At 38.7% G+C, this 16,259-nt stretch overlaps 1 protein-coding gene across 3 annotated transcripts in view; it reads left to right on the top strand.

Moving 5' to 3' along the window:
* Positions 1-8,546: 8,546 nt before the first annotated feature.
* The window catches only part of CCDC112 (coiled-coil domain containing 112), a 35,207-nt gene continuing 27,494 nt past the window's right edge, over positions 8,547-16,259 (top strand). Inside the window, exons 1-3 of one of the 3 annotated variants that reach the window (XM_069088179.1) lie at positions 8,547-8,692; positions 13,642-13,763; positions 15,747-15,868. In XM_069088179.1, coding sequence (XP_068944280.1) covers positions 8,600-8,692; positions 13,642-13,763; positions 15,747-15,868 — 337 coding nt within the window. In that variant the 5' untranslated portion in view covers positions 8,547-8,599. Of the gene's footprint in view, positions 8,693-13,639; positions 13,764-15,746; positions 15,869-16,259 lie in introns of those variants that run through there. The other 2 variants (XM_069088180.1, XM_069088181.1) reach the window with 2 other exon arrangements.

Consider the following 16,259-nt stretch of genomic DNA (forward strand, 5'->3'; position numbering starts at 1 on the left):
CAGTTTTGCTGGGTAGGTGACTCTTGGTTTTAATCCCAGCTCCTTTGACCTCCAGAATATCCTATTCCAAGCCCTTTGATCCCTCAGTGTAGAAGCTGCCAGATCCTGGATTATCCTGATTGTGTTTCCACAATATTAAAATTGTTTCTTCCTGGATGCTTGTAATATTCTCTCCTTGATCTGGGAATTCTGGAACCTGGCTATAATATTCCTAGGAATTTTCTTTTTGGGATCTTTTTCAGGAGGTGATTGAAGGATTCTTTCAACCTCTATTTTGCCCTCTGGTTCTAAAAAATCAGGGCAGTTTTCTTTGAGAACTTCCTGGAGGATGATTTCTAGGTTCTTACTTTGATCATGGCTTTCAGGTAGTCCAATAATTTTTAAATTATGTCTCCTGAATCTATTTTCCAGGTAAGTAGTTTTTCCCATGAGATATTTCACATTGCCTTCTATTCTTTCATTTGTTTGGATCAGTTTAATAGCATCTTGATTTCTCATAAAGTCATTAGCTTCCATTTGCTCCAATCTAATTCTGAAGGAATGATTCTCCTCAGTGAGCTTTTGAGGTTCTTTTTCCATCTGGCAAATTTGGATTTTTAAGGCATTCTTCTCCTCATTGCTTTTTGAGCCTCTTTTGCCATTTGAATTAGTCTATTTTTTAAGGTTTGATTTTCCTCAGTCAGGCTGTTGACTGTCATTTTGTAATTTTCTTGCATTGTTCTCATTTCTCTTCCCAATTTTTCCTCCACTTCTCTTATCTGCTTCTTAAGGTCCTCTATGGCCTGTAACAAACTCATATTTTCCTTTGAAGCTTTTGGTGCAGGAGTTCTGACTTCACTGTCTTCCTCCTGTTCCATGCTTTGCTCCTTTTTGTCCCCAAAACAGGAGTCTAATGTTGGAATCTTCTGTCTGCTTTGTTTCCTTTGCCTAGTCATGTTGCCCCTCAGTCACTTGACCCCTGGGCTTTTTGCCACAGTAGGACTCTGCCAACAGACAGGGGAGCTTTTGTCCCAAACGCTGGGGTTTTCTCAGCTGCTGGAGGTATTAGATGGGTGCCCTTTCTGAGGTCTCCACACACTTTGGCAAGCTGGATGTACACCCCAGGACATCTCCCCTAAACTGCAATCCAAATCCAAGAAGGTTAAAGCAAGAGCAATTACCCCTCAGACTGGTTGCTTGGTCCCCCTACACTCTGTAGTCCAGGAGCAAGCTTGTGTCTCAGGGCCTTCTTGTCCCAGGGCAAGAAGCCATGCACTCCCACTTACTAGGTCCCAAAGTCCAGACTGCACTGACCTCTCACTTTGTCCTTCGCATCTATGTGTTGACAAATCTGGAAACGGCCACAGCTACTGCTGATCTGGGGTCCCTCCAGCCTGCAGCTGGTCAGGCCCACCCTGGGGCTAAAGCCTGGGCAGTGGGGCTGGGCTCGGCTCCCAGAGCACTGCGCTGGCTGATTCCTGCTGGCCTGCCGGGCCATCCTCAGCAGGAGGTTAGCTTCTCTGTGTCATTTTGTGGGTTCTGCAGCTACAAAGTTTGTTTAGATTCCCCTTTTACATGGATTGGGGAAGGTGGAAGCCAGAGCCCTGCTTCTACTCTGCCATCTTGACTCGCCTTTTAATTTTTTGAATGATGTTTTTGATTTGTCAGTTAGCACAATTGCAATTTTTGGATTTACTTGGTGTATTGCAAATTTTTTTCCCAATACCGTCACACTTTCTTTGTGGATGTCTTCATTTTTAAAATGTTTCTTGTAAGCAACAGATTGTAGACTTTTGGTTTCTTATTCAATCTATCATTCTTTTTCATTTTATTTCATTGTTTAATCCATTCATATTTAAAGCTATTAAGAATTAGTATTATATTTTCCTCTATTTTGTCTCTAATATTTTTCCAAGTTATTTTCCCTATTCCTCTAGACACAGTATTATGTCCCTTTTTTCTAAAGTTACTCTGGCTTAATTAAAAAAAAATAAAAATATTTAAAATAATTATACAAATAATAATAATGTAATAAATAGTTATAAAACATAATGATGACATAATAATTATTAAACATTTAAAATATATCATTTGATACTCACAATCACCCAGGGAGGTAGGTGCTATTGTTATCCTCATATTACAGTTGAGGAAACTGAGGTAAACAAAGGTTAAGTGACTTGCCCAGGGTCACCCAGCTACTCAATATCTAAGGCCAGATTTGAACTCAGGTTCACGCTTGACTCTAGGACCAACACTCTACCACTGAGACACCTAGTTGTTTCATAAGGTAACTCTATTCTCACTGACTCTCTTACCCTTGCTCCAATCTCCCTTCCCTTTTGTTACCCATTTCCCCAGTTTAGAAGTTTTGTTATTAGTTATTTTTCCTTCCTACTTTTATATAGTTATTTAATTCTCCCCTACTTTGCCCCCCATTAGTGTCATCAATTTCCACTTCCTCTCCTCCCTTTCAACAAGTATATTATTCAAGAGTTTAGTCATGTAATTTTTTGCACCACTTTCCAGAGACCATTTCTTTCACTCACTCTTTTCCTTATCCATTCCTTCTTTCTTTATAATTTAGATCCTCATTCTTTGGTTGATGACCCTTGTGCTTATCTAATTAGTCTCTGTTCTCTGCATTTCTCATTCAAAACTTCCAAGGTATCCATTCTAGCTTCTCCCCTCCAAGCAGTTTCTTCTACTGCCTTGTAGAGCTTGCTCTATGAATTCTTTTCCAGTGTGCCTTACTCCTAGGAAAATATCAATTCTTGCAACTGTCAGAGAGGACACTGACCCATGGCAGGTCCCCTACTCCCTTCCACTCCCATCATATCTGATTATGTAGCCCACCACTAACTTATACTCTCCTTCTGCTTATCTTCCTCCCTGGGTTCATGCCCTCCTACTCCCTCAGGCACCAGTTGCTCCCAGGAGTTCTAACTCCCCACTCCTGATACAAGATGAGTGGTCTTCCCAAGCATCAGATCTTACAGACAATCCTGAGCACATAGTTTCCCTTCATAGAATATCTCTTCCCTCCTAAAAAGAGCGAAACCTCCTCTAACCATGGAAACAAAGCTTCTCTCTTTTTTCAGTCCTTTTTTTTTTCAATCCTTCCCCACCACCTTCTTCTCACCTATTCTGCCATGTAGCCTCTTCTTTTCCTGAGAGACCACAGGCATCAATTGCCTTCCCCTCATTATTAGTTCTTGATTTGATGTGGGCACATCACACACTTCCCTGTATCTTCTTTCTCCTCTCCTCACCTCCATGTACCCTCCCATTTTGCAATGTAGTCCTCCCCCCCACAAAAAAAACACACATTAATTTATGTGTAGGTGGGGTGTCATAATTTCCATCCACAATGCTCTAGGCCTGCTTTTCCACGTTTGCCTCCACCTGACTTCCACCTTCAACCATGTCTCCTTGTGTACATTTAGAAAGAATATACACTTCCAATAATTCTGTTCTCTGGAGTACTCAAGAAGCAAATAATCTCATCAGGTCTGGGTTTCATTCTAAGCATGTTTTGAATAACTCTTTATCATTGAAAGTCCATTTTTGGGGTGGCCAGGTAGCGCAGCGAGTAAGAGCACCGGCTCCAGTGTCAGGATGACCTGGAGATCGAATCCCGGGCTCAGACACTTAGCACCCACCCGGAAACACCTGGCCGTGTAACCTTGAGCAAGTTACTTAACCCTGATTGCTTAAAAAAAAAAGAAAGTCCATTTTATTTAATTTTTAGTTAAGCTCAAATCTGCAGAGTAGGTCATCCTGGGCTATATCTTGAGCTCCACTGTTCTTTGAAATACATTATTCCATTCCCTTCTATATTATCTGGCCTGGCAGAATAGTTTTGTGTAATTTGAATTTCCTTTCCTTTGTATTTGAAGATGCTTCTCCTAGTCCCTTGCAGAATTAGTTTTTCCTAAATTAAATTATTAAGTTTAACCACTGTGTCTTGGAATTTGCAGCCTTGGCTTTGTTTGCTTGTTCATGTTTTTCTGTAGGCAGTCTATGTATTCTTTCCATTAGGGTTTCTTTTTTTGCATTCAAAAGTTCTGGGCTATTTTCTTGTATTATTTCTTGAATTACGGTGTTCATGGTTTTTTTTGTCCAAAGCATAGAAACTAAGGATCTTAAAGAGGGAATGGAATAGCAGAGTAACAATTTGTTCTAGTTGGAGTCTATGAGGAGAATGAGTTTAACTCATTCCACAGAGATTGTTCATTGTTATAGCTTGAGAGAAACTGAGAATACAGAAAGATCTAACATTTACCAAGAGAACTGAATTTGTACCTGTAAAGGAAGAGATTTCACGAGAAATTGGTATGCTGCCTGAACTGAATATAGGGATATATTTTCAGAATTGACAATTCAGCAACTAGAATGCTAATTAAAGTTGACTTTGGCTTTCTCAGAGCTGATATATTTTAAATAATTATTTATGCCTCTTTTATAGTTTATTACAATAAAAATTTACAGTAACCTTGATATTTATTTAATCATAGAAGATCAGGCAGTCTGATATATAGAGATAAGCAAATTCTTATGGGAAAGAACATGTCATCAGTTTATTAAATAAAAGATATTTCATAAAATTAAATAAACTTATTAAACAAACTTAAATACTTAATAAACTAATATGCAGGCTCAGAGCTCATTTATAAGCAAGATGTTGAAATTTTTATTGAATAATATCAAAACATACTCCTTGATTATATTAGAACATGGGATAGCAGTGAATAAGTAAAATTCTATTAGAACATAGAGATTGATCACCCTACCTAAGTATACATGTAAGTGTGTCTTACTTAAAAACTTCTTTTCCATTTCAAATTGCTCAGTCCTCATCTTCCTTCCCCTTTCTGTGGCTTTTGACAGTGTTGACGAAAACCTTTTAGTAACTTTTTCTTAGGTTTCCTTTGTGTCACTCTCCAGCTTTTCTTTCTGTCTAGATGAGGATTTTTCTTTGATTTCCTTACCTAGTTCTTCATCCTCTTCACTTATACAAAATGAATATCTCCAGGATTCTGCAATAGGCCTTCTCTTCTTTTTCCACATTTTCTCTTTGAGTGATGGTGTAATGGGAATGTAAATTTATGTTGTTGCCATCTTTCTAAGATTGTGTTGTGTAAGATCTTCCTTGCCCCTAGGCCCTTTGATAGGCTCAAGTGCACCTAGAGCCTGTGGCAGGCTTGTTTTTCAGGAGATACTTTTTGATTGGGCAGTGGGTCAAGAGGGTTGTTACATTCTCTGAGCCAGGAGAAGGCTATATAATCCCTGATGTAAGGCTTTGTTTTGGGGCTCACTTTGAGAAGTGTTGTGTTATTTGACCAGATGACACTCTGGGCAGCCATTGAGACCCCCCTGGCTTTGAAAAACCCAGATGTTGATGCTTCCCTCTCTGGTAACTGACTAGGTATGGATGTAATGGTTGGACAGTTGGAGGCCTGTCTGCTGAAATGTTTGTCTGTCTTGTAATTTGTCCTTGTAACTTGTCTACTCTGAACTTGTATACTCTGAAGTTCGGGGTATTGACTTTTTCCCCTAAACTAGGTAAATGATATGTTTGATTGATTAAAGCAAGATTGTTAACTCATTTTGAGTTGCTTCCTTTAGAAAATCGGATCTAAGAACCTGTGTTGGCAGCCACCCTGGGGATGCTGGGGTGCTTGCTGCTACAAATGGTGATGGCATTTAATCCAATGGGCTTTTTAACTGTCACCTCTACACAAGGACTTCCAAATCTTTATACTCCCTCCTAATCTCTACCCTGGACTTTGGTCTCACATCTCCACTTGAGTGCTGGATATCTATCTATACCTCAAATTTAACATCTTTGTATCCCTTTGTATAACTTAACACAGTGACTGGCGAATATGAGGAGTTTTATAATAAATGTTTACTCACTGAAAATGCTATTAATTTCCTCCACACAAATAAAATGCTTAACACGCAATACTAACAAGCATGAAATGACAGAAAAAAAAACAAATAAACTCATAACTATTATTGTTCTCTCTTAGGCATTGGAGACTTAAAAGCACCAAAACCAAAGCATTTTGACGGGGACTATTGAAGAGACAGTTTGCATTTCACCTCAGCTCCTGCATTTCTCACTGGATTGTGCTCCACAATTCTCCATAATGCACTAGAAACCTTACCAAGGCAAGTTGTTTGTACAAATATATCTTCATGTACAAGTGATCCCATTCCACCTTGTCTTCTCCAGCAAATTGCCTTTTCTGTCTTCCTTACTCTCTCATTTATCATTAATCTCTCTCTTCCTACTGGCTGTTTCCCTACTGCCTACAAACATGCCCATGTTTCCCCCCATTTTCAGAAAACCCTTACTTGATCCTTCTATCCCTGTTGGCTATCATCTCTATCTCCCTTTTGTGGCCTTGAGGAGGCCATCTATAAGTGTTTCCACTTCCCATCCTCTCATTCTCTTATCTCTCTGGTCTGGTTTCCAAATTCATCATTCCAGAGAAACTACTCTCTCCAAAGTTACTAACAATGTCTTTATTGCCAAATCTAATGTTTTTTTTTTTCAGTTCTTACCCTTCTTGACTTCTTTGCAGATTTTGACACTATCAATCACTGTATTCTTGATATTCTCTCTTCTCTAGTTTTTTTGTGACAATACTCTCTTCTCCTGGTTCTCTTCTTACCTATCTCACACTCCTTATTCTTCTTTGATGAATCCAGGTCATGCATAGTTAACCTGAGTGTCCCACAGGGCTCTGTCCTAGGCCCTTTTCAAATTTCCCTCTGCACTATTTCACTTGGTGATCTCATAAGCTTCCTATGCTACTGATTCTCAAATTTACTTTTTCAGCCCTACAATCTTTCCAACTGCTTACTGGATACCTCAAACTGGATGTCCTGTAGACATTTTAAATTTAACATGTATGAAGCTGAACTCATATTTTCCTCCAAACCCTCCCTTGTTTCTCTCCTTTGATACACAATTTTTTATTTTACTTAATTTTATTAAGTAAATTATTAATTTTAATTAATACACAAAATATTAATTTTAATTAATACACAAATTTAAGCCACAATTCTGGTGTAGGCTTTCATCATGTCACCCCAGACTGTTGCAATAGTTTACTGATTGGTCTCCCTCTCACATTCCATCTTCCATTCAGCTGTCAAAGTGATCTACCTAAAGCACAGGTCTGACCATTTCACCCCCCTACCCAAGAAACTCCAGTGGCCCTCTATCACCTCCAAGATCAAATATAAAATCCTTTGTTTTCCATTCAAAGATCTTCACAACCTGACACTCTCCCTTTTCCAGTCTTCTTATACCTTGTGCCCTTCTGTGTAATCTTTGATCCAGTGACACTGATCTTGCCACTCATCAAACAAGATATTCTGCCTCCCTAATCTGGGCATTTTCACTAATTGTTGCCCATGCCCTCCTTATTTTTGTCTCCTGACTTCCCTGGTTTCCTTTGAGTCTCATCTCCTACAGGAACCCATCTCTGTCCCCTTAATTCTAATGCCTTCTTTCTGTTAATTATTCCCAAATAATTCTTTATAAAGCTTATTTGTACATCAATCAATCAAATCAACCGATAAACATTTATTAAGCACATATTATGTGCCGGGGGAGCTGGATGGTACAGTGGATAGAGCACTGGGTGCTCAGACACTAGCTCTTGTGACCCTGGGAAAGTCATTAACCCTGTTAAAGACCCACTGAGTTTGCAGCTCCTCTAGCTCAGTGGTCAAGAAAGAAATTACTTCCTTATCCCAAAGAGCATGCACAAGTCCTGTAGTGGTGAGTCTACCAGAAGCAGGAAGGTCAGCTTTGCAATGCTTTATGCAGTATCTTATTTTTAAAACACACTTAATCCTTGAGGCTATAAGAAGCCACAGGAGTTTTTTGAGTAGGGGATTAACATGGTCAGAGGTTAAGGAAAATAATTTTAGTAGTTGTGTGGAAGATAGTCAGGAAGGTCTATTATGTTTCAGGGAAAGGTGATGAAGGCCTGTAACTTAGGTGATGGATATGTGATTAAAGGGAAGGTATCAGATTCAAGAGAAGTCGTGGAGGTCAAAACTACAAGATTTGTAGATTTGGGAGATAAGAATGAAGAGTTAAGAATGATACTATAAGATCCAATTACACTCCAACTAAAAATGTTCTCTCTTCAAATTTTCCTTTCTAAGTATCTCTTCTTTACCCTTATCTTTGCTAATTTATACAGTATTTGTATGCTTCTGCTTTTTTCCACATCTCCTCCTGTCCCCACTAGAATTAAGGTCCTTGAAGGCAATGATCACGTCATTTTCATCCTTGTGTCCCTTGGTAAGAATTTGAAAAATAAAAAACAGAGAATAAACATATAGTAACCAGGTGAACAAAGAACTCCACCCTCCTCCCAGTGAAATCCGTTTGAGATAGCAGTAATCCTGCACAGTCTGCTAAACCTGCACATCTGAACTCCAGGAAGATCTCTGTCTTCCAGGGAGAAAGCTGCACATGGAAAGTTAGAGCTGGCCAGTCTCCGGCCCCGCCCCCCGACGGCCCCGCCCCCGACGGCCCCGCCCCCGCCTCATATTCACTCTCCATCCTCACCAGAAAGCTTGTTGAAAGATGGCCGCCTTGACTACCGTAGTGGTAGCGGCTACTGCAGAAGCCGGATCTCGGACCATGACCACAGCCCTTCCAACAGCGGGAGTATCTCAGGTGAAATCCGCGGTGCCAGTTCCGTCCGCGCTCGGCCTCCTGGCGTTGCTGGGCCTGTGGCGGGGTTGGGTTGGGGGGGCGGTCGCTAGGCCTGATCCGGGTCCCGGGCGGACCTGGGGCGGGGGCGGGGACCGGGGGGGAGGGGCGCTTCGGCCCGGGCGCCTGGTGGGGCTGTGGGGTTGGCGGCAGGGCGGTGCATTTTATCCTTGAGTAGGTGGTTTCTTTTTGCAGGCTTTTTATTTGTCTACTTTTAGGGAGATTGCTCCGAAGGCACAGGTTGTCATTTGGGGAAGGTGGGAGGTTTAAAAAGGCACTTTGGTTTAAATGTGACCAAGCATTTGCCAGCACCTCTTGCAGAGAGATAGGTCCCTGATCCCTCATGGAAGAATTGCAGGAGGCACTGTACCGATAGATTAATGGATATTTACTACTGGAGCACTGCCCAGGTGAAGGAAAGTAAGCTCCCCTGTTACGGAATGAGACCTCCCTGGGTCTAGTGACTGAGCGCTTTTGAGTATTGGGGATGTTTTCATCCTTTTGTTCTTCAGTCTTTTTTCAGTTGCGCTGGACTCTTTCAGATCCCGTCTGGGGTTTTCTTGGCAAAGATACTGGAGTGGTTTGTCATTTCCTTCTCCAGACAATTGATGAGGAAATTGAGTCAGATAGGGTTAGGTGACTTGCTCAGGGTCACACAGCTAGTATCTGAGAACGAATTTGAACTCAGGTCTTCCTGACCCCAGGGCCGGCACTCTTTCATCTTTACCACCTAGGTTCCCATTCCATCCTTAGTAGGGATACCTGACAAATTCATCCAGTGCTTTTCTTTCTTCCATCACATTCCATTAAAAAAAAAAAGTTTAATACCCTGTGTCAGCCTCTGAAAAAGATAGGTATTTCTTTTAACTTTGCCCAGATTATGCAAATAACTCTACTTTTAGGCATATTTGCCATCTTGCAAATATACGTGGATATACTTTAAAACACCTGAAAGTCTAGAGGAAAGTAAAGAATGTCACTATTTACAGGATTTGTTCATGTATTTAACATATGATTAAAATTTTTAAAAAATTTATTTTATGTACTTTTCAGGTTTATTTTGTGAATTGTATTACACCTAACTAGTCAAAAACCCCTGTTCAATTCTCTGCAGTTACTGGAATATAAATGCTGCCTGAATTATAAGGGCATGACTCATTTGCTTCATCTATAGGATGATAGGGTTGGACTGAGATTTCTTCTAGCTACAGATCTGTTGTGACCTGTCATTTATGGCTTTTATAATACATATAAACAGTTGGATCCTCATTGCATCTCCTCTCATTATATTCCTCTTTCACCTCTGAATTTCACCTTTTAAGTATTATCCCTTCTGTTAAATTAGTCCTGTGCCCTCTATGTATACCTGTAAACATATATACACACATTCACATATGTATTCCTATGCCCATATACCCTCATATATAGACATACATATTTCTGTTCCCTTCAATTACTGAGAAAAGTTTCATAAGTTACAATTATTGTTTTTCCCATGTAGGAATGTTAATAGTTCAACTTTGATAAGTTCCTTATGATTTCTTTTCCCTGTTTACCTTCTCATGCTTCTCTTGCTTCTTGTATCTGAATGTCAAATTTTCTATTCGACTCTGGTTTTTTCAGCAAGAATGCTTGAAAGTCGTCTATTCCACTGAAGGACCATAATTTCCCCTGAAACATGATACTCAGTTTTGCTGGGTAGGTGACTCTTGGTTTTAATCCCAGCTCCTTTGACCTCCGGAATATCATATTCCAAGCCCTTCGATCCCTCAGTGTAGAAGCTGCGAGGTCCTGGGTTATCCTGATTGTGCTTCCACAATATTCAAATTGTTTCTTCCTGGCTGCTTGTAATATTCTCTCCTTGATCTGGGAATTTCAGAACCTGGCTATAATATTTCTAGGAGTTTTCTTTTTGGGATCTTTTTCAGGAGGTGATTGAAGGATTCTTTCAACCTCTATTTTGCCCTCTGGTTCTAAAACATCAGGACAGTTTTCTTTGAGAACTTCCTGGAGAATGATTTCTAGGTTCTTACTTTGATCATGGCTTTCAGGCAGTCGAATAATTTTTAAATTATCTCTCCTGGATCTATTTTCCAGGTCGGTGTTTTTTCCCATGAGATATTTCACATTGTCTTCTATTCTTTCATTTGTTTGGATCTGTTTAACATCATCTTGATTTCTCATAAAGTCATTAGCTTCCATCTGCTGCAGTGTAATTCTGAAGGAATGATTCTCCTCAGTGAGCTTTTGAGATTCTTTTTCCATCTGGCAAATTCAGCTTTTTAAGGCGTTCTTCTCCTCATTGCCTTTTTGAGCCTCTTTTGCCATTTGAGTTAGTCTATTTTTTAAGGTTTGATTTTCCTCAGTCAGGCTGTTGACTGTCATTTCGTAATTTTCTTGCATTGTTCTCATTTCTCTTCCCAATTTTTCTTCCACTTCTCTTATCTGCTTCTTAAGGTCCTCTATGGCCTGTAACCAGCTCGCATTTTCCTTTGAAGCTTTTGGTGCAGGAGTTCTGATTTCACTGTCTTCCTCCTGTTCCATGCTTTGCTCCTTTTTGTCCCCAAAACAGGAGTCTAATGTTGGAATCTTCTGTCTGCTTTGTTTCCTTTGCCTGGTCATGTTGCCCCTCAGTCACTTGACCCCTGGGCTTTTTGCTACAGTAGGACTCTGCTACCAGACAGGGGAGCTTTTGTCCCAAACACTGGGGTTTTCTCAGGTGCCGGAGGTATTAGATGGGTGCCCTCTCTGAGGCCTCCACACCCAGAACCTCCACCCTAGACTGCAATCCAGTTACAAGCAGGTTAAAGGAAGAGCAATTACCCCTCAGACTGGTTGCTTGGTCCCCCTATACTCTGCAGACCAGGAGCTGAAGCTGCCAAGTGGAGCTGGCTGGCTGTGCCAGCATCTCAGTGGCTTCTCTCCCCAGGGGCAAAAGCTGATGCACTCCCATTTAATGGGTCCCAGAGTCCAGACTGCACTGACCTCTCACTTTGTCCTTTGCATCTATGTGTTGATAAAACTGGAAACGACCACAGCTGCTGATGATCTGGAGTCCCTCCAGCCAGTGGCTGCTCAGGCCCGCCCTGGGGCTAACGCCTCAGAGTGGGGCTGGACTCGGCTCCCAGAGCACTGCACTGGCCGATTCCTGCCGGCCTGCCAGGCTGTTCTCAGTGGGAGGTTAGCTTCTCTGTGTCATTTTGTGGGTTCTGCAGCTCCAAAGTTTGTTTAGAGTCCCTTTTTTACATGGATTGGGGAATGTGGAAGCTGGAGCCAAGGGGAGGTCCTGCTTCTACTCTGCCATCTTGAATCTGCCCCCGAGGTATAATCTTAAAGTATTTTTATGTGCATTTCTTTCAGTGATTTGGAGCATTTTTTCATATGGTGTTGATAAATGGCATTTCTTCTGATTTCAGAAGAAATCAAAGCTATCTATAGGTATATGATAAAATGCTCTAAATCACATTAGATTAGAGCAGCACAAATCAAAACAATGCAAAACAAGTACCACCTCACACCTCTCACATTGGCTAACATGACAGAAAAGGAAAATGACAAATACTGAAGGGGAGGTGTAAAAATAGAGACACTAATGAATGGTTGGTGGAGTTGTGAATGGGTCCAACCTTCTGAAGGATGATTTGGAATTACTCCCTTAAGGCTATACCCTTTGACCACTATTGGGTGGTATACCACTACTAAGTCTGTATCTCAAAAAGATCAAAGGAAAGGGAAAAGGACTTATTTGTACAAAAATAGTTATAGCAGCTCTTTTGTGTAGTGGCAAAATAATTGGAAGTTGAGGGGATGCCTGTCATTGGGGAATGGCTGAAAAGTTATAGTATATGATTAGAATGGAAATACTGTTGTGTTACAAGAAATGAGGAGTAGGAGGGATTCAGAAAAACCTGGGAAAATTTATATAAATGGATACAGAATGAAGTGAGTAGAATCAAGAGAACATTATACACATTAACAGCAATATTGTATGATGATCATCTGAAAGACTTAGCTGTTCTGATCAATACAGTGGTCTAAGATAATTTCAAAAGACTAATGATAAAAAATGGTGTTCACATAGAGAGAGAACTGATGAACTCTTAAGTGCAAATTGAAGTATAACTTTTTCACTTTATTTTTCTTGATTTTTTTTTTTGGTAACGTGGCTCATATGGAAAGAGGTTTTGTAAAATTTCACACATATAAACGATATCATATTGCTTACCTTCTCAATGAGGGGGGAAAGGATGAAGGGGAGAGAGAGAATTTGGAATCCAAAATTGTTTAAAAATGAATAGTAAAAATAAATTATGTATTTTTTTTAATCTAAGCATTTTTTTAAAAAAAGAGAAAACTGCCTGTTTCTGTCCTTTGTTTACAAATTGCAGAATGGCTCTTATATATTTATATCAATTCCTGACGTATTTTGATATTAATATATATCTGAAAGATTTACTGCAAATATTTTTCCCTTTTAACTCCAGTGATTTTAGAAAGCTTTTCAATTTTATGTAATAAAAATTGTACATTTTATCTGTCATGATCACTTTTATCACATGTTTAGTTAGGAATTCTCTATAGTTGTAAAGTTGTAAAAGTTGCCATTCCTTCTTTTCTAATTCGTTTATGATATGGCATGTGGCCTTTTATATTCGGTCCTGAATCCCTTTAGAACTTATTGCTGTATACTATGGAGATGTTGGTCTAAACCTAATTTCTACTAGACAGCTTTCTAGTTTTCTCTGAAGTTTTTGTCAAATAGGAAATTGTTACTCTTAAATAGTTGGTATTCATGGGTTTATTGAACTGTTAATTTATCTTAAAATAATTCTTGGAAGTCATAATTGATGAATTTAGATGAATTGACATTTTTAGAAGTGTACAATAATTTGTGTGTATGTGTGTGTTTGAAGAATGACAGCTATTCAGGTACTCAAGATGGAGTTCGACCTTTTCAGTTACATAACTGGAAGCAGAAAGCTGACCAGGCCAAGAAAACCGAATTCATACGTACAGCAGAAAAATTAAAAAATCAGTAAGTTTAAGGAAATGATTAGAAATTAACTTTGTTACTTCCAAACTTAAGACAATTGAGCTCTTTTAGGAGTTAGGTCACAAAAAATCCACATAAAGTTAATGAATCATAATGGTATACTTTTTGTTAAATGGAACAAACTGATTATATTTTCTTTAAGAAGATTTTTTCTTTTACTCACTTTCCTATAATCTCTGGTTTTGTTTTGTTTAAAAAAAAGGGAAGTAAGCAAGGGTATATGGGTCAAATGTAGAAAAGATGAAAATGTAATTAATTCATTTATTTTTTAGTTTTCACCATTCATTTCCACAAGATTTTGAGTTACAAATTTTCTCCCCATCTCTCCCCCTACTGCCCACCCCAAGATAGCAAGCGTACTGAATACCCCTTCCCCAAATCTGTTCTCTCTTATGTCCTCCCCTGTTCCCCCCCCCACTTTCTTGTAGGGCAAGATAGAAGATGAAAATATAAAAATATTCTACTTCATGTAATATAGATAGAAGTGAGAGGCAGCAAGATACAGGGGAAAAGAAGTATACTTTGGAGTCAGAGGAGCTGAATTAAAATCTGACTTTGGACATGTCCCTCTGGGCATTGGTTTCCTTATGTATGAAAAAAAGGAGTTTGCACTAAATGGCTTCTGCTGTGTCTTTAGTTCTAGATCTGTGATTTACATGTTCTAACTCTATAATCAGTAATGATTTCTTGTTTGTTAATGCTTATATAGTCTTTCTGATAAGTAGTCACTGATAGTCGTTGACTGAGCGCTGTATACATGTGAGGAGATTTTTTTTTGGAGGGGGGAAGACAAGGCAATTGGGGCTAAGTGACTTGCCCAAGGTCCCACAGCTAGTAAGTGTCAAGTGTCTGAGGGCAGATTTGAACTCATGTCCTCCTGACTCCAGGGCCAGTACTTTATTCACTGCACCACCTGGCTGCCCCAAGAAGATATTGAAAAAAAAAAAGAAGACCGAGCACTAGCTCCGAAATACTTTTGTAATAAAACCTTTTTCAATTTTTATAGGGGTTTTATTAAACATATTTATTTAAAATTGCATTATATATGTGTATGTGTTTGTATACCCACATATACATATGTATATTGTATGTGTATTGCAATTCTCTAGATAGAACTTGTTTAGGAAATAACACATTCTTTACAAGAAATGAGAATTTGGAAATCATTTTCTTTTCCTTAATCATCAAAATACACTCACACAAATATAGTTAGATTGTTGGGTTCTGACTGTTTTAATGGTATAATGGCTAGCACATGGTAAATTTAGCAAATTAGTAAATGACACTTTGCAATTAAAGGTTTAGTTTAATGATTTCCTGTGTTAATTAGGATTTCTTAACCCAGCACAGAAATATTGGAAAAAAACTATTCTTTTTTTAAAACTATACTTGAGAGCAAAGTAATAAACAGAAACACAATATAATGTTGCCTGACTTGACAAATACCTTGTTGATGTTCTACTAGTCCCTAATCAAGATACCTATTCATAAAATAAATCATTATGTTGAAAACAGCTATAGTCACATTAAAAAATCTACCAGTCAAATGATTGATATGTGTATTTAAAAAAACAAACAGCCAGCCTTTTCTGAATATCTCACTAAAGCCAATGTGGGAGGCAAAAAAGATGGAAGAGGTCAGGAATGAGAGACTGAACAAGTTATTTGAATTTGTGCCTCCCTCCCATTGTCTGTAATAGGTAAATGTGAAGAATTTTAACTTCATAAACATGCATTTTATTGAATTTAAATTTTTTTATAATTTAAATTCTATACATACATACATATATATATATATATGTACACATACAGCCTTTCTATTAAATTCAGCAATGTTGTTTACTAAGTACTAGAAAGAATCAATACAAATAACTCTAAGGGTGATAACAGGTGTATCTTCAAAATTGAACTAAATTTAAAATGTTTTCAAATTAAACTTCTCACAATGTGTTTCTTTCCCTTAAGAGTTGCTAATATAGAAAAAGATAAAAATGGTCATCTCTACAACAAAAAAAATGACTTCCGAACTGATTTTATTGTGTTGGAAGAACTTGAACATAAACTGGTTAACAGCAGGAAAACAGAAAGTAAGCTCCTTATATACTAAAACTCTTATGGAGAATAAAATTGTATAGTTGTCTTTGATACAGTATAGGCTATGTTTATCCTAGCTGGTAGTTTTTACTTTGGTGTTCATATCTCAGCTCCTTATTCTCCCTAGCCCCAGATATTCAATCAGTTGCCTACATCATGTTGTTGCTACCCCAACAACATTGCTCACATTTGTCCACTTCACAGGCACAGTGTTTGGGTGTGCATGAAACTTTTATTGAGTCCCCCAGCTGCTAGTGTTTTTCCTTTTAGTATTATCTCATTTATTTTGTATGTATTCTATATAAATTATATTTGTAAATATTTTCTTTTCTGATAGCATGTAAACTCCTAGGGACTGTTTCATTTTTTTTTTTGTATCACCAG

The sequence above is a fragment of the Petaurus breviceps genome, unplaced genomic scaffold (assembly GCF_028583685.1).
Source record: "Petaurus breviceps papuanus isolate PSGF00001 unplaced genomic scaffold, PetGlider_PUasm1.0 184, whole genome shotgun sequence".
Classification (NCBI taxonomy): domain Eukaryota; kingdom Metazoa; phylum Chordata; class Mammalia; order Diprotodontia; family Petauridae; genus Petaurus; species Petaurus breviceps.